Source organism: Epinephelus lanceolatus, chromosome 3, assembly GCF_041903045.1.
Source record: "Epinephelus lanceolatus isolate andai-2023 chromosome 3, ASM4190304v1, whole genome shotgun sequence".
Taxonomy (NCBI): Eukaryota; Metazoa; Chordata; class Actinopteri; order Perciformes; family Serranidae; genus Epinephelus; species Epinephelus lanceolatus.
Genome location: NC_135736.1, coordinates 39,724,673 through 39,742,375, shown reverse-complemented (window position 1 = coordinate 39,742,375; position 17,703 = coordinate 39,724,673). Strand labels below are relative to the sequence as shown.

At 40.8% G+C, this 17,703-nt stretch overlaps 2 protein-coding genes across 3 annotated transcripts; one reads left to right on the top strand and one right to left on the bottom strand.

The window, feature by feature from the left end:
- Positions 1 to 73: 73 nt before the first annotated feature.
- On the top strand, positions 74 to 6,901 carry prdx2 (peroxiredoxin 2). The gene is made up of 6 exons (XM_033623716.2): positions 74 to 209; positions 1,014 to 1,134; positions 1,306 to 1,459; positions 4,083 to 4,205; positions 4,467 to 4,597; positions 6,507 to 6,901. Exons 2-6 carry the CDS (start codon positions 1,032 to 1,034, stop codon positions 6,587 to 6,589), a joined length of 594 nt encoding a protein of 197 aa, XP_033479607.1. The 5' UTR covers positions 74 to 209; positions 1,014 to 1,031; the 3' UTR covers positions 6,590 to 6,901.
- A 3,126-nt stretch (positions 6,902 to 10,027) lies between these two features.
- Positions 10,028 to 12,024, bottom strand: LOC117255114 (transcription factor JunB-like). Of its 2 annotated transcripts, XM_033623715.2 has the most exons (2): positions 11,565 to 11,704; positions 10,028 to 11,302 (listed from the first exon to the last, which is right to left on the bottom strand). In XM_033623715.2, the coding sequence occupies exon 2, from the start codon at positions 11,262 to 11,264 to the stop codon at positions 10,356 to 10,358; it is 909 nt and encodes a 302-aa protein (XP_033479606.1). In that variant the 5' UTR covers positions 11,265 to 11,302; positions 11,565 to 11,704; the 3' UTR covers positions 10,028 to 10,355. The 2 variants fall into 2 exon arrangements, with proteins under 2 accessions (XP_033479606.1, XP_033479605.1); XM_033623714.2 differs by having other exon boundaries at positions 10,028 to 12,024.
- Between the last annotated feature and the right edge of the window lie 5,679 nt (positions 12,025 to 17,703).

The window sequence follows — 17,703 nt, the reverse complement described above, 5'->3', positions numbered from 1 at the left end:
GTGAGCCCACAGACACATTTACACTTTCTAATCTCGTTCTTTACTTTGAAAGAAGTTATTTTCACTTCCGGAGGCCACCGCTGGCCCCGCCCACTCCTTGCACTTAGCCGTCCCTCCCACAGACTGCAGGTCCCTCCTTTGAGTCCTCTCCTCCTGCCAGCAGCAGACTTCCGCTCTGCAAACTTCTCCTCGTCTCTACGTTCAGTCAGGTGAGTATGAAGTTTTTCGTTTGACAGACTCTTCACTGACAGACTTTGACGTTTCGTCTGCGCAGCTCGGACAGAGTAGAAACTGTTTGGTGTGGAGCAGAGAGACGACAAAGAAACCGGCTTACTGCATTAAGCTAACGTTAAGCTAGCCAGGCAGTGCGGGTCAGTTGCTCCTCTCCTTCTTAAGTGTTTGGGCCTGTTTCTGGCTCATTCTTTGTCCCTGGCACAAAAGACTGGCCAATACCCGCCACGCTTTGTTCAACACTGCTACCACCTCATTTGACGAATTATAAAGCTTTGACCTTACAGCGCTGAACTTTGACCGAGCATTGACTGCAAATGGCGCATTTACATCAACAAAGACGACAAAGGATTGATAGGTTTTTGTTTGGTTTTTAAGTGTGACAAGTGCACTGAAATAGGTATGTGCACACCATATTTATTTTACCACCAAACTGTTGCTAGAATAGAAAGAAAGAACAAGAGTAATCACCTCATGGCTGCTGTGAAGGCCTGGTTGCAATGATTGTATGTTTAGTTTGTTACTTAACTGTCCTGCATTTCTATGTAACTGCAAAAGTCAACACTTGATTAACAAAAATACATGTGTACCACTACTATAAAGCATGCATATGTGTTTATATCCAGTAAGAGCCCTCATTCGTTTTTGATAGTCATGGTTATGTAAGCCATCTAATGTGCTATTGTTCTCTGCAGGCTGCTGAACGTGACTTTCATGTGACTTTATATCAGGGTCAGGAAGCATCAGGAATTTTCTGTTAACTGTTTTCATTCTCTCCTCAGTCATTTGCCACCACCACCATGTCTGCTGGAAATGCTAAGATTGGCATGCCTGCCCCAGCCTTTAAAGCCACAGCTGTAGTGGATGGGCAGTTCAAGGAAATCCAGCTGTCAGACTACAAAGGTAACTTTCACATTGACAGTGTTCACCACCAGTAGCAGAAGTATTTGCAAGTGCTACTGTCTCTGAGGAATTTGCTTCTTGCTTTTGCTTTCGTTTTCTTCTTGTGTCATATCTAATTCGGGTCGAACACAGTCAACACTTGTTTAACTTTTTCCCCTCTGTGCTCGTCAGGGAAGTATGTCGTATTCTTCTTCTACCCCCTGGACTTCACATTTGTGTGTCCCACCGAGATCATAGCTTTCAGCGACAGGGCGGAGGAGTTCCGCAGCATCGGCTGCGAAGTCATTGGCTGCTCCGTTGACTCTCAGTTCACCCACTTGGCATGGTGAGAATTCCTGTGAACTGAGATGAAATCAGGGCTTGAGCTTTAGTGTAATCTGTTTGGTAATGGCATGCAGTGGGACTGGTGATCCTGAGCCAACAGTTTTGAAATAACATCCACACAGTCAACGAGTACGCAGAGCTTCTTTAACAGAATTTATTTTTATTTTTTGTCATTTCAGTCATAACTCAGGGTGGTCACAGGTCCTCAAAAAGTCTTAAACATTTACTAATTAGAAGTAAAATTGTCTTAAATTCATTTTGGATAGATCCTAAATGTTTTTCAGTCACGTCACCTCAAAAATTTCTGTTCTTGGCGCTACAGGAAACCTATTTTTTCAAGAGGGAATCATTAAATGATGGGGGAACAGACTTTGGCCCAACACCCGTATGCACCCAGTGCCCCTATTTTTGTCCCCTCTACATATTTAGATCACACGATGAATCTGCATTGTTACACCAAGACCTGCAGATAAGCCTGCTGGCTAGTTTAGTTTTTCCACACTCCACTTTCCAAAGAGTGTGTCATCAGTATCATTTTACCTTACTGTTCATTTTGATTACTTGTTAAGAGTGTATTTTGGTCTTTAATTTTAATTAAAGATAGTATTACAAAGGTATTATTCAACTTGTTTATACCTGTAGACGCCCGGTTAGTTTGCAGGTCACATAAGATCAACAACACAGGGTCACTCCATAAATATTTATAATACTAAGATTATGAAAAAACTATTGGATGGCTACTGAAAAAACAAAAACGCAAGGACTCCATGGATGGACCTTTTTCTCTGAAGACATTTTGAGTTGTCTTAGTAAGAAAAGCACAGGTGAAATTGATAACGTTAACAATGGCTCAGTTCCATTAAGTGTTAACCATTTCTGACCATGGCCTACTTAAAGGTTAGTGTGCACTGGGAGCTGTGTAGCAAAGTGTAGAGTCTGTATCAGAACTCAGTAAATATTGTCACATTATTTATGACAGTCATCCCGAGCTGTAAATGTCTTATTACTCTGTTGATAGTAGCTGTATTTGGCAGATCTGAAGCAACACCCACCCCAGTTTATCAGGTTATCTCCTGTCACTGGACTTCACTGCACAGTCTTGATAAGTTCTTATGTAACGGTCTCTGCACCGCGTCTTGATAGGGAGACATTTTGACATACTTGAAGTCCATTACATCAGAAGTTAGAGTAACACTCTTGTCAGAGGGGTGTACTACAAAGCAAGGTCGACAGAGCCAGGCTTTCTTCACGTTAGCTGGCTTGACAGATCTTAAAGCCTCAGTCAGAGGTGATCAGCACCATGAAGGTGGCTATCAGCTTGCTCTGTTAATCCAGACTCTCTGTCTCTGTCTCTATGTACGGTCCCATAAAAGGGGGCGTTTGGTGCATCATTTGACTCTTAATTGCACAAAATGGACTGATTGTGTGCTTCCTACTTCCTTCCATGAGGAATCTGAAAAAAATATTGCAGCCCTGAGCAACACGACTGCTTGCAAATAAAAGATAAGACAGGAATGTGGGCATTTCTTCTTCAAAAGTTAACTCGTTTTACCACATGTTTATTTCTAAAGCTGCACATTATACACCTCTTAAACTTAAAATTTGATGCAGCAGATTTTAATGTTGTACTCAAGAACTGCATTTAGGTCTAACACTGTCCTGAAAGAAACACATCAAAGTGAAATGATTTTTATTGATTGAAATTGTCTGTGATAAGAACCAATTGATTTTTTTAATTGCTGTTCCAATAATAGAAATAATAGTAATAACTTTTTGATTATGTCGCGCCTCTCAAAACAAAGTTAGTGAAACAATAATAAAGCTGGAAAAAAAGGTCCAACATATAAAACAGGATAAAACAGTATAAATAGTAACAGTAAATACCATCACTTAGGAAAAACCCCAATGATAAAAGTGAGTTTTAAGAATACATTTAAACACAGCCACTGAGTTTATCTGCTTTAGATCCTCTTAGCTGCAGTATCTACAGTGTAAAATGGACTTTGGCAGATCTGGACCAAGCATTAAAACATAATCCAAAGTGATAACATTATGGTTAGAAGGAGTTACTGATGAATAATATGGTGAACTTATTGATGTATAATGCTACCTGCGATTTTATAGAAGGCTTCTCTCAGATCCAGCGTAGGCAAATGGATCAGAGAACACTACAAAACATATTCAGTAGTTCAGTGAGAGAAAGAACAACGTGGCAAATAAAATAAAATTGCATTCTTGCTTAGATTTTCTGCATCACTATTATACAAGTTCTCATGGCAAAAAAGACTAAATGCAACATGATGCATAAGGTTGTGCTTTGTTTTTTTAGGCCAGAAGCTAAAAAGTATTTTCATTGTTGATTTTTATTTATTTTTTTCAATTAGTTGTTTGGTCTTTAAAATGTCAGAAAATGGTGAAAAATATTGATCGGTGTTTCCCAAAGCCCAAGATGGCGTCCTCAAGTTTCTTGTTTTGTCCACCACCCAAAGATATTCAGTTTTTTGTGTCATAGAGGAGGAAAGAAACCAGAAAATATTCACATTTAAGAAGCTGGAAACAGAAAATGTTGCCCTTTTTTGCCTCAGCATTTATTTATTTATTTATTTATTTATTTCTACCTACAGGACCAACACACCAAGGAAGCAGGGAGGTCTGGGCACAATGAAAATCCCCCTGGTGGCAGACCTCACCAAGACAATCGCCAGAGACTACGGTGTGCTGAAGGAGGACGATGGTGTCGCATACAGGTCAGGCAGACAGCTGGTGTGACTGCAGCTAGAATATCTAAAGCAAGTAGAGAGACTAATGAATGTAGCTTATTAAGCATTTCGTTTGGACTACCGATATTCAGCAGCCCAATTTACATATTTGTCTGAGAGAGCATTAACATAAACACATCCAACTTGGCCAGTATGCCATCTCAGTTGGTGCTTGTGCAGCTTGGGACACAAGTTAATAACCAGATATGTCTGTAAAGCAGTGCTTTAACCTGACTTTGTGCCTCTCAGGGGTCTGTTTGTGATCGACGGCAAGGGCATCTTGAGGCAGATCACCATCAATGACTTGCCTGTGGGTCGCTCTGTGGATGAGACTCTGCGTCTGGTACAGGCCTTCCAACACACTGACAAATATGGAGAGGGTGAGTAAAACACCTGTCAATACTCTTGCTTACCTGTGCTTAGTTGTTTTGGTCATCTTTTTTTACAGCTCCTTGTGCAGGAAACTCGGTATCATGAATTTGTAATAAGACGTCGACAGATGGTGGTTTTATTTAAAGGCCGATATTATAACCATAGTTAGGAGAAGGAAAAAGCCGATAGATAATTATTGGCCATTATCATCCCCCCACGCACACACACAAAAAGGTAGTCTTTGACTTTATTAGAAACTGGATAATGTTCAAATAACTATTGACCTGAATATCTGAGTCAAAGTAATGGATACCTAAATAAATAAATCACACTCAAAGTAATAATTCAAAATATGTATTTCAATTACTTAAGAGTATTGTGTAACTGGTAAAAGATCCAAATGTAACTTGAAACAAGATACTCAAGTCTAAAGTAATTTTTTTATTTTCAAAATTAGGGATGGAATTTTTCTGAAATTCTGGGCCGATACTGATACAGATGGGTTTTTTTCTTGTTCATTTCATCTTTGTTATTTATTCTCTCCTTTGTGCCAAGCAAATGAGGAAATCTTAAGTATGAAAAATGAACTAAACTTTTTTAAAGTCATTTAGTCCTTTATTACACTACCTTTGGATGAACAAAAATTCAGTCATACAAATTTATGAAAATTTTCCATTAGCTGTTATGTCTGGCCAACAGCTGCTAACAGCTAACGTTAACTAGCTTTCCTCCTGCTCATGTCAACACGGATTTGTCTTTCACAATGTCGCATTATCAGAAGAAAAAATAGGATGTGTCAATAGTGAGTTTACTGCGTCCTTTTCATCCTGATGGCGCCCCGGTGGAAGATCTCTGTTCATCCCAAGCACATTGTCTATCGTGTCTGGGACAGTATTAGTTCAACTCCTGCTTTTTAGCCTGTGCAAAAATGGTGTGACACAACAGAAAAATGTCGGCCACTGACATCAGTGAATATCATCTTATTTGCTGATAGGCTGATGATAGTCAACAAGGCAAATACTGGACGATTTCGATGTTCAGCTGATAAATCAGGGCATCCATACTCAAAATAATTTCTCAATGATTCATAAAACATAAAAAACAAGACTAGACGAAAACCTTGTATATGGCTGGACCATGTATGAAATGCTAGAGGACTTTTAATTTGAAACACTAAGTGGACACATTCACTCAGTCACAGACAGCTCCTCTACTGCAGTCCAGGCTACATGCTAAATAAAGAAGGATACACTCAAACACACTAGAAGGAACCTGAATCCTCTGGAGCTGTAGCCACTTATCATCGAACGCAGCCCTCCCTCTTCAGCTCCAGTTGCTGATTAATGTCTCCGCATGACTAGTGGAGGCTGTGCAGCCATCGGTTGCTATTGGCGCCAAGTTCCACTGATGATGATAGATTGTAAAATATCCTGTTAATGCCGGTAAATCAAATGGATTAATCGTTCAGTAATCGGTAACTAAAAGCACTGATTATGTTGCTGGCCTTTGCATCAGCTCCTAGAAGTTTAATCAGTAACAGCTCCTCCTTATGATGACCTGCCGCGAAGTTAGAGCTGAGAAAGTGGTGTCTGCATTTATTTTCTGTTCGGGTGGTTACAAGCTCCTCAGCCTCATTTTTATCTGACTTTTCTTGGTCACATTCACATCTTATAGAAACAGTTGGCATTATGGGTGTAGATTATTTGTATGGCACACCTCACACCTAGAGTTTAAAAGAACGAAATGAGGTTGCTTGTAGCAATAAACTGATTTAGAGGGCTTAGTATCTGGACATAGCCTTGTGTTACTGGTTTACCCTCTAGGCTATTCACACGTGCTTTGTTCTCTCTGTAAGCAAAGTTCAATGTCCGCTACTTGCGCCTTGTGCTAAACTTTGTCACTTCTCTCTTCACACAGTGTGCCCTGCTGGCTGGAAACCTGGGAGCGACACCATTGTTCCCGACGTCGAGAAGAGCAAAGCCTTCTTCTCCAAGCAGTAAATGTGAAGGTCTTCTCGCTGACTTCCTAACCGTAGAGCCTGCCTTTTGGATGAGAGGTGTACCTTTGAAGCAGTATCTCATGGCGTCCATTTTCACGTATTAAACCCAACAACATTAAAACACTTGTTAGGTAAATCTTTTGTTGCCAATCTTTATCTTTGTATGTCCAGTGTACAATTGGTGGGGCGACCTCATAGTCTCAAGCACTGAAACTAAAGCTGTTTTGTTCCTTTTTCAGAAGAAATGTTGCTGTTTTTCCTTGCTGTAATTTGATAATTTGCTGTCATCTTTATTAAAACAGTGGGAAAATTGTGACGACTGGTACGTGCGTTTTTGTCAGACGAACATGGCAGCATTGCTGTGTATGTTATGAAAGTTGTTCCACTTGTGGCCACTAGATGGAGCCAAAGTTCTTCCTGGATCCGCTCTCAGTGCCTATAAGTTTGGTGACTTTACAACTTGGAAGTATTACACCAACAGACATTTTAGGGATTAACTTGATGTATCAGTCCCGGGCCCTGTGCCTGGCTGAGGATCTGAGCGCGTCACAAGGCTGAAGTATTGGTTAATGTTGGAGTTATTGTGGTGTTTGACTCAGCACAACAACCTGGCATTGCCAAATGGCTCTGCAGCTCTTGCAGCTCTTGGGAAAGATTGGATTGTTGGGTATGAGTTCACACAGATCTGCATGACTGTTCCAGGTCCTTCTGATTGTTTGAGGAAAATATTTATCCGTGTGTATCCCACTGTTTTTTTTTTTTTTAAATTTAAATCCTTTTCAGTGTATCAACAGTACTTTTTTCAGGTAACATTGGATCAGTCGTCACAGTCCATGTCATATTTACTGAAGTATGAACAGTGGGGTAGGGGAGACTGTGGGACAGTGCCTCTTTGGCAAGTTATACCCCTTTTCCACCCAAATTAGTGCATGTGTGTGGGTTTTTTAACATGGTAACACTTGCTAAAAATAGGTGCTACACTCACTCAGGTGTGTCACATTCAACGTCACTGACAGGCTGGAAAACATGTTAGTAAGAAACAGCATGGAGCCTGGTGAACATGTTACGGTTGTTACTTATTTTTTATATCCCTTACTTACTCAGCCTGTCTTTCAAACTTTGTGCAGAATAATTTAAAGATAAGAATGGTATTTGTGGCGGCCCATCATTGCATCTCTCTGGTAAAGGGGCCAAAATTAGCACGTCCACTGGGGTGTTATATTCCCATTACCGCCGATTGGAGTTGATAAATACCCATGACTAACGCAGAGACGTGTCCCTGGTGTGAATGACGATTGTAACCTTTCCCATTAATTACCAAAGCCAGATGTTAGCAGGTGTTAGTGTTTGTGCAGTGGGAAAGGGGGGGTTTAGAAAGTAACTTTGCCTATGACATTCACCATCCGCATACTAAACCCTCTTCACTTTCAACCTCAAAGTAGACACCTTCTCACTATTCCCCACATTTTATACACTGTTTTAGTTTCTACAGCATGTTAGAAGATGTTCGGCTCTTTTCCTATTTTAATTCTACCGCATTGTTTACAGTCATGCCACATACCAAAAGCATATCATTGGAGAGCTGAGATTCCGGCCTGTCGGTTCATGCCGGTGTTAGATGACTGAATTTTTTATTAGGAGCCAGCACAGGAGTCCAAGGTGTGTCTGCTCTCCGTGGAACAGTTGGGACACTAACCTCAGGCAGTTTGGACAGTATTGTTAAAAGTTTCTACCTTGTTACAAATTAATAAATGAAGACTAAAACAAGACAAAGGTTTTCCTAAAAGAATAAGACCCACTGTGAAGTTAGAGTTAATGTTGACTGCATGAACTTCATATAAGCCTACATATCAACCTCTATTTTGATGAGCAGAATTCACCTATTTAACTTTTTGTTTTACTCTAAAGTTGTTTTATTTATTCATTTAATTGTATTTATTTATTCTTAAGGAAACTGAAACAAATTCAGTAGCCAGCACAAATTTATAGGCAGCATGTAGCCTATGGTAACCACATAAAGCTGATAGCAAGGTGACTACAGGTCCTTAAAAGCCTTAAAAGGTCTTAAACTGTCTTAAATTCAGATTCAATGGATCTTAAATATTTTTGGTCACATCATTGTGAAAATATCTCCAGCCTGACAGACCTAATGACTGTTTGCAATCATTGCACAGACTGAAGAACTGCAGTAATAACTAGCAGTTATGACACATCAAACTTAATCTCACGCAATTGTTATTTTTTCTGACTGTTAATCTGACATCAGTGTGTTTACTTGGAAAGAGTACTTACATGTGTCACACACACACACACACACACACACACACACACACACACACACACACACACACCTATATATATGTATATTGTGAATTTCCGTTACAGGTCTGGTCTTAAATTTCATATAAGGTGGTATTAAAAAGCTCTTAAGAAGTCTTAGATTTAACTTGGTTATATCTGTAGACACCCTGTGGTAGGTGAAACTGAAATAAAGACTCGGAAGACAGTCAAATTCCATATCTCAGTAATTTATGAAAATATAATCATTTCACAAATGTACTTTTTTCAGAGAGATGTGCAGACAGGTGACATTGAAATATAAGACTGTGTTTTTAAGCCCAGAACAAAGTGTCCTAAACATCTTGGGAAAATTCACTCCCTGTACATTGTGTTGGGGTCTAAAAACTTGATAAACTGTTAGCTGACACTTGTATCTGTTCAGGGATCATATTATTTGTATTACTGTTCAAGTGGTCTCTGATCAACAGGATGTTATTCTGTCTCCCAACTCTCCATATCATCACTCTCTAGATACAATAATTCATGTTTTGTGACCTAGTTCATATAATTTATTGTCTATTTTCTGTTATGTGTGGATCCTATATATAATTTCTCACCTCTCCTCCCCTACATGTATTCCTGCCAGCTATTGTTGACACTAATTCTTGTAATTTCAGACTAGCTCTCGACCATCAGACAGAAAGTCTACTCTGCATGTTTGTCTGGAACTTTTTTTTCTACCATTTTTCCTGAGCTAGTGTTCTCACGACTTGTTTTGGGAAATTGAAAGCAGAATGGGGAAACTCCCTCAACTCGAATAAACCACTTATTGACAAACCTCTTCATTTACACACACACACATACACACACATTGTGGTGTGAAGGGGAGCGCGCAGCATTTTTGACGGGCAGTGTAGGAGGGAGTTCCCGGAAACCTTTTCGTTACATGACGTTTGCCAGCAAAATTGACCATATAAGGACTGACGTATGTGCGTCAATAGGGAAACAATCCTACGCTGGGACGTCTCCAACGTCAAGCAACTGTCTGCTGCTGAAACTTAACTGCTGACCAGACGAGAGTGGTTACGTTAACGAGAATTACCGTAATAACCCTAAGAGTTCTAAATACACATAGCTCAAAAAGAAACAGCAACACATATTTCTTAGTTTCATAATTTCATTTACTTAAATATATACTGTACAAGTAAAAAAAAGCGCATGCTCATCAGGCTCAACCTGACAAACACAAATAACTTACATGAGAATGTATCACAGATTGCAATTAAAGTAAAATGTAAACAGGCAAAGCCAAGACGACACTTTTAAAAACTTTTAAAAAATGCCCAAGTGTTTTAGTCTTGTGTGATTTCTGCTGCTTGTCTTTCAGACAGAAACCATCAGAGTCCAGTTCTCTCATATGTATCAGACATTGTTCATTGTGTATCAGTGCAGTTCATGTCCAGTGTTTTTAAAAGTGCTTTGTTTCTTCAGTAAGACTTCACTTTGGGCGCCAACATGAGCTGGCAGCCACTGCTCACATGTGTCATGACTTTCTGTTTGAGTTGGGCCACCTGCTCCCTCAGTACAGAAGCCGTGTTTGACAGTCCGGCGTTGTCTGTTTTCAGCACTTTCACCTTGTCCTCCAGACGAGAGATGCGCTCCAGCTTGCGCCTCCGACACTTGGAGGCTGCGAGCCGGTTCCTCAGCCGCTTGCGCTCCGCTTTCATCCGGTCCTGATTCTCCAAATCGATGGGGGACATCGGAGGAGACCCGTCGCTGCTCTGCATGTCAGGGACCGTTTGAGGCTCCTCTTTCAACCCGCCGTACCGCTGCGAGTGGATGCCAGCACCAGCCAGGGAGTGCTGGAAATGGTGAGATCCGTGCGCAACAGCCTGGGGATGCTGGTGGTACTGGTGATGCGGCAGGTAGCTGATGGTGGTGGAGGGATAGCTGGAGGCTGAGGACAGGCTGGGGTTGGTGGTACAGCTGCCCAGGGTGGTGTACTCGAGCGCCTCTGGCTGCATGGATGAGCCGAACACCGTGGCTGGAGCCGAGCAGACAACTCCACCGGGGACGCCACAAGCAACTCCACCGATGGACACGTTTGGAGGAGCCATCTGGTTCATCCTGTGCAGGTCGTCCAGAGCTTTCACGAAACCGTCAGCAAAGCCTTCCTGCTCCTCCGTGATCCCGCGGTTGTACAGGTACTGGGCAGGTGTCGGTGTGGTTGTGATGACCCCGTTGCTGTTCTGGATGATCAGTCGCTCCAGTTCAGGAGAGGCGAGCTTCAGTGAGCCCACGTCCGCCGTGCCGGCCGAAAAGAAATCACTGTCGGCGCGCAGGTGCTGTGACTTGAAGTTTGAGTTCCGATATGAATCGGAGAAGTTCAAGTTCATATTCTGCTTTAGGAGCTTGTAGTCTGGCAGGGCTGCGCCTGAATGGCCATAAGCAGAGAGAAACGAGTCGTCATAAAAAGGCTGTTCCATTATTGTGGACATATTTCAAATCAGACAGTCAAAATACAAGAGTGCGCTGCAAAGATGCTGCTTGGACACCGAAGCTTTAGTGTCCCAACTGATTCAATCTCCAGCACAAAGTCCCGCTGTATTATTATACTGAAGACCAAAGCTATCAAAAAAACAGAGCAAAACTTCCAAAATAGTGGAACTGTACTGTACCAAGTCGTCGATTTGTACCTTTTGGTTGAATTCAAAGCGGAGTCCAGTGACTAATTCAGATGTTTTGATTCCACTCGTGTGTAGGAGAGTCTTTTCTGCTTTGAATGTGCTCCACTCGTGTTTCCTCTTAAATGACAAGCGCCCGACTTGCTCTGCTCTACTTATTTCATCCGGCTCAACGAGCGCTCCGAGCAGCCTGCTGATTGGTTGTTTTCTCCGTGGTCCCCGCCTCCGTGGATGTCAAAAGCGCTTGATGACGTTGTTGCCGGGAACAAGGACTGTAAACAAGACGAGGCCTAGTCGGCGTTGGGGAAACTCAGTCCAGGTAAACATATAAAATACATCAAGTGCGCATCCACACTCAGTACCCTTTATTACCAAGTCAGTTTGAACGTGTCTCACAGCTTAAAGACACTCCCAAGGCACATCAATCCTTTTCTATCCGTTCTGGGACACTTAAACACTCCAACAGCCACTTTGCCTTTCATTCTCACCAGCGGTAAGGATATATAGTCTGCTGCTGAGTCATGCGATCCTTGCTGATATCGGACAGTACATATTTGGATATCCTGGCGCACCAGTTCCTCCCTGACAGGAGCGGGAAGCCAATCCCATCCTGGCGCGCTTCCAGTTCTCCGGGATGTGGGAGGCGGAGGAGGCGCACTGCTGCCCTCCTTCACCCTGCAGGCAGGGAGAGGATGGGTAGGTGGCGTAAACTCTTGGGCGTGATGTCTTCAAAAATGCATGAAGCATAATGGGTGTCTGGCAAAAGTGTACATATGCTCGGGGTATCAGACATGACTGCAGGCTAATTATGTGACAATAAAATGAAAGATAATAATGGTAATGGATGGAGAGAGATAATAATCATAAAACGAATCCAGTGCTGCTCATTAAATATATACTTTAAATTAACATTGTAGGAAACATATATCTGTAGTATTAGAAATTAAAACTGTAATGTCTCATTTATTTCACTGTTTTAAATGTTTTTATTAAGTGCACCGAACTTAATGTTCTTGTAGAAATTTAAGGTAGTGGAAACAAGTGATGGAGCCTTGAAGGTATCTGAGAGTAAAGAAATGTCCCCCCGAACTGAACACCTGTTTGTCAGAAAGACGTCTTTGTCTTCGCTGTATGGTAATGACCTCTGAATCATTTCCCAGAGGGCCATGCGCCCACGCACGTTCATATCGTCTAGTTCGACTTTACAGCCCTCTGCTTACACCTATCCTCGGGTCACATGTGTGTGTTTGTGTTGTTCTCTTCTTTCATTACTATGGCAGCATCTCACCCATCTTTTCAAATGTTTTAAGGATGGCATGAGCACTCGATTTGGACATCAGTGTTGGTAGCGTGTAGAGTAATTGCACAATTATTATTTTTTTGCTCTGTTTAATTAAATACATACGTAAACTGAGCCTGTTCTCTATTAAAAGTTTAATTTTTATGGACAGGACGCAGTGATGTAACTGCTGTCTGTGAATATCTGCACAGATCCATATAACATCTGTTGCTACAAATTAACACAAATAAACAACATAGCAACTAAACAATAACAATATAAAACACACTATAATAGAATATTTTATTTGCAAATTTCTTCTTCCTCTTCTTTTTTTATGTAACACCCTCTCAATGACTTTTGCATTTTTCTTTTCTCTTACTTTAATACACACTCAGCTCCACCATTTCTCTTATGTTTTCCCTTATGTGCATACAAGTGATGTTTAGAAGTATTTCAATAAAATAAATGACAAGAATTTGCAGTGTAAGCTGACATTAAACTTGCGTATCATAGCTTATCTCCACTGTCTATGCAGTGCAGAAAGGTAGGCTAAATTTAACCCCTACCTGTTATTATTTTTTTCCACGAGTACTCGATAATAATTCAAGGCAAGTAGTCAATTGTGGAAATTACTTGTTCTCCACCTATCAGTGGAGGACAGGGCTATTCTTAGTTATAGAAGTTGCCTCGTAAATTAAAGTTCACCCATATTGAAAGTCATCATGTTGTCACTAACCCTAATCGATATCAGCTGTAACATTAAACAGAGTAGTCATAATGTCTTAAGCTCTCCCAAACCATTGAAGATAATGGGAGTATCACACCATTGCACTGTGGGTATAATCGTTCAATTTTAACTATATTGTCTCCTGTGCTTTTCTATGACAGACAGAGTCCTCTGATGGTCTGCTGTGCAGACACGACAAGAGAGATGCCATCGAAGGCCTGTGGCAGACAATGAGGTGAATTTTTGGACTCACAGTGTGATTGTTGTGTGTGGAATTTGCCATTTTACAGCGTCTTTTATTTTGAGCTGTAAAAAGATGACCCTGTTTTCAGTCGGGATACTCCAGCCTTTTAGTTTTGTCTCAAGAGACAGATTAGATAAAATGGAAGACACAGAGGCCAAAACATCCAGATTTTTTGGTTCCTAGTAAGAGTCAAGCTCCAGAGTCACAGGATCCTGCATTTCCCATAATGCAATTTAACAGCATCTTTCTTGAAACGACATCATCTGGGTTATTTTCTTAGACTTTAAAATACTCCATGCAGAGCTACAGAGGATAGCTCTGCATGGAGTATTTTTACAGACTGCAGTACTTCTTATAACAAGCAAACTGAACTTCATGTGTGAAATTGGTGCAGTGTCCCTTTAACATGTACGTGATGGCCAGGTTTAGCGATCATTCAAATTTCAACAGTTTCATTTGATGCTGAATTTGAGATACACTTTAAACTCTTCTCTTTAAATTGCAAATGGGGCTTTCCCTTATATTATAAGATAAGACTGACCACTGAACTTTTGCCATCACCTTAACACCAGTGCCTTACCAGGAATGATACATGAGAGATACCAGTGACATTATCCGTCAACAGATCTGCTGCATATTTTTCAGTAACATCACAGGCATTAGGCAAGCATTTTCTAGATCATCTGAGGCAACATCAGCCTCATCCCATGAACTTCCTCAGTTTATGGGAGTCGAAGGTTGCAGTTTGGCCAGCGGTCATGCAATGGTCAGTTTGGGCTGAGCTCCTTCCACTGAAACCGTGGTGTGATGTGCCTCCTGTCAGTGAGAAGAAACGTCAAGGGAAACAGAGAAACAGAAGTAGATTCAGGGAAACAGAGTGAAGTATCACTCAGTGGTCAGTTCCAGTTTCACACTGACCTCATCTACTTCACTAAAGGTCACTTTAGTCTCAAAACTGGGACCTCTCATCGCTTGTGGTTTGTTAATGATACATTTTTGCTTCTGATAAGATTATTAGTAGGTGACTGTTTCTTGTCATTTCATTTATACATGGTCAGCCAGCTGTTCTTTTTTCACTGATAATGTGACTGAGGATCTCATGCCGCCCCAGAAAGAGTGAAGACGATATAAAAGCCTTTTTATTTTGCTTATCGTTGCTAAATATGCACGTACCAGAAACTCTACTATGGAATATTTACATGTGACTTTCCTATTTGAGACCCTTAATTGGCTCTGAGGCTCTGAACAATTTCTTGCTTGCATGCACATGATTACATGCGGCTATGCACCAGAATTCACAGACGCACTGTTCAAACACCTCATGTGTACGATTCTGTCACTTTCCTTGAGCTCTGGTGTGATTCAGGTTGACAGTGGGGCAATAAAGAACAAAAGCAGCAGTGAAAATATGAAGAAAAAATAACATGAAAGCAACAGAGGAGGGTATAGGTGCCGTCACCTATAGCGGTGCAGACAGTGCCTGTGGCTGAGCCATATAAAGACACCTTTTTCTGCTCTTCACTGGCTATTAGCACATCACTGGGTACGTGATGACTGCGGGCTGTGCCCAGGAGAGAGACTGAGGGCAGCTGAAGTGAACTGTGGGAGGCAGAAGTCTGCAATAGCATATATTAGAGGAAATAATTGAATTTGTCACATTGCACTGTACAAGTGTGTCACTTATAAGAAAATCTATAGTGTCAACAACCCGCCTAAACTCTTTCAGTTATGAATCATCCTTCTAAAATATTGTTTTTACTGAGAATGTGATGATGTGGTACCAGTAAGATGGATTGCAAAATAATTAGGCTAAAGGAATACTTTGCTGATTTTTAACCAGCTTTGTATCATAACAGTACGGGCAGTTATTGTGAATGAACAGTTAAACTTGACTCCATCTCACCAGTGCCCAGATCTTCTGTTCACCTCTCAGCTCAGATCCACCAGATGACCGGTTTGACATCATCCAGTGGTTTTATGCTAGCTCAAGGATTGTTGCTTGAACTGAATTACGCATTTTCATATGAATTTATCAAGAGAACTGGATATAGTATTGGAGGCGGGGCCCCGTTCATTTGTATGAAAATTGCTCAGTGGTGCACAAAGCCAAAAACGTTCTACTTCCTGATTATAAAATTTCAAAATACCCAGATCTTCTGCATTATCGGGCCCATAGTGCAAGCGCACTACAGATTTTCGTGAGCCGAGTAGCTAAGTTCTGTTTTAGCGCTAACTTAAAAGGGGATGAAAATTATTTAATCGAGCTGCTCTTGTAAACTTTCTAAATGTTATTGGACCAAATGTATCAAATCCTGATAGTGAAACAAGTCATCTCACAGGGATTGTTATGCTAAAAAAATAATCCACTGATTTAAAGATGTCTCTTTAAAAATGTAAGTCTTTTTTGGCCACATGACATCACGTGATAGACCTGGAAGTTGTAATTCCATTTTTTCACCACCATGAAAATTTATCTCAAAGTCAAACACACCTGGAGAGTACAGAAGTGAATCCAGAGAGAGAGAGCCTTCCTTCTCTTTCTCTCTCAAACTCAGATCAACCTAAGATCAAACGGTAAAACTCAGCAGAGCTGATCAAATATAAACCGTGATTATTTCAGTGTTTTACCTATTTCTCTACTAAAATGTCTTCAGAAACATCTGCTAGTGACGTTTTTCTTAAGGCCGATGTGGAAGTTAGCGTCACCCTGGTTCCTTCGTCAAAAAGCCTACAGGATTTTTCCACTGGATTTTAAATTATTGCCGAAAATAAGATCTGTGGCAAACAAAAGTTTATGATACTTACAAATTCTGTTCAGTAAGATAATCTTCACAAATGCACACCACTGTTATGTGAGCCACATGTTAGCAACCGCCTTTTTTAAGACACATAAAAGCTTCAAAATTCACTAGTGGGGCATATGATAACATATTTTGTGTCATAGACCAAAATGTGAAAGTCTCTTCCTCAAGCTTGTGTTAACCACAGACCTTATTTCAGGCATCTAACCAAAAACCTATTTAAAAAAAAACATTGACTTTCTGATAGGGGAACTGGGAGTGCAAAAATGCTCACTCATATCCAAGAATTTAGGACTCATTCCTGGGCACTCAATACAAGAACTTATGAACAGGAAGTGGATGTCATAGTGTTTCCTGTAATGTAAAAACGGAGGCTGAAAATGCTGTCATCAAATGGTAAAACCAAGGAGTGGTGATAGAATATGGGCCAAGATTCTGTTACTGTTATATTTTCAAACATATTTTAGCTTGCTGTTTAACTGTGATATGAGATTTTTTGTCACCATCCAGACACCATACTGTTTCCTGTGGAAGAATGGGTGCAGTCACATTTCGTCACCCACCAGCAGGAGCATTTATTGATCCAACACGTTGCAGTGCATTCTGGTGGTTGTAAGTTTTCCACCTCTGGAGCAAAAGCAAATGTCACAGCCCTTTTCCCCTCGTCATATAGCACCAATTTCAAAAGTATTTGCGTCTTTCTACTGCAGACAGCCTAGATTTCTGAAATGAACATCTTTCCATCAGTGACATACTTCTTTAAGTACCAACCCTCTATAAATCAGGTTGAGTTTACAGTTAATTTTTAATCAAAATTGTGATTTGGATTTTCAAAATAATGATTGCCTGTAATAGCTTGAGGAATTCATTCAGCTTGTGTGAATATTCACTCACCAGAAAAAGTCTTGTTTGCCCTTCACTCATTTCAAATACAAAACTTTTGTCAGAAAAGGACAAAAGTGAAGAATGCCTGAAAGCTGCTGATGTTCATTTGGCCTTCATCACGACTTTAACTCCCTCCTGTCCTTCTCGCCTCCCACCACAATCTCCGCAGCTTATTCAGGCACTAAAACACTGGCTGGCTTTATTAAATGAAC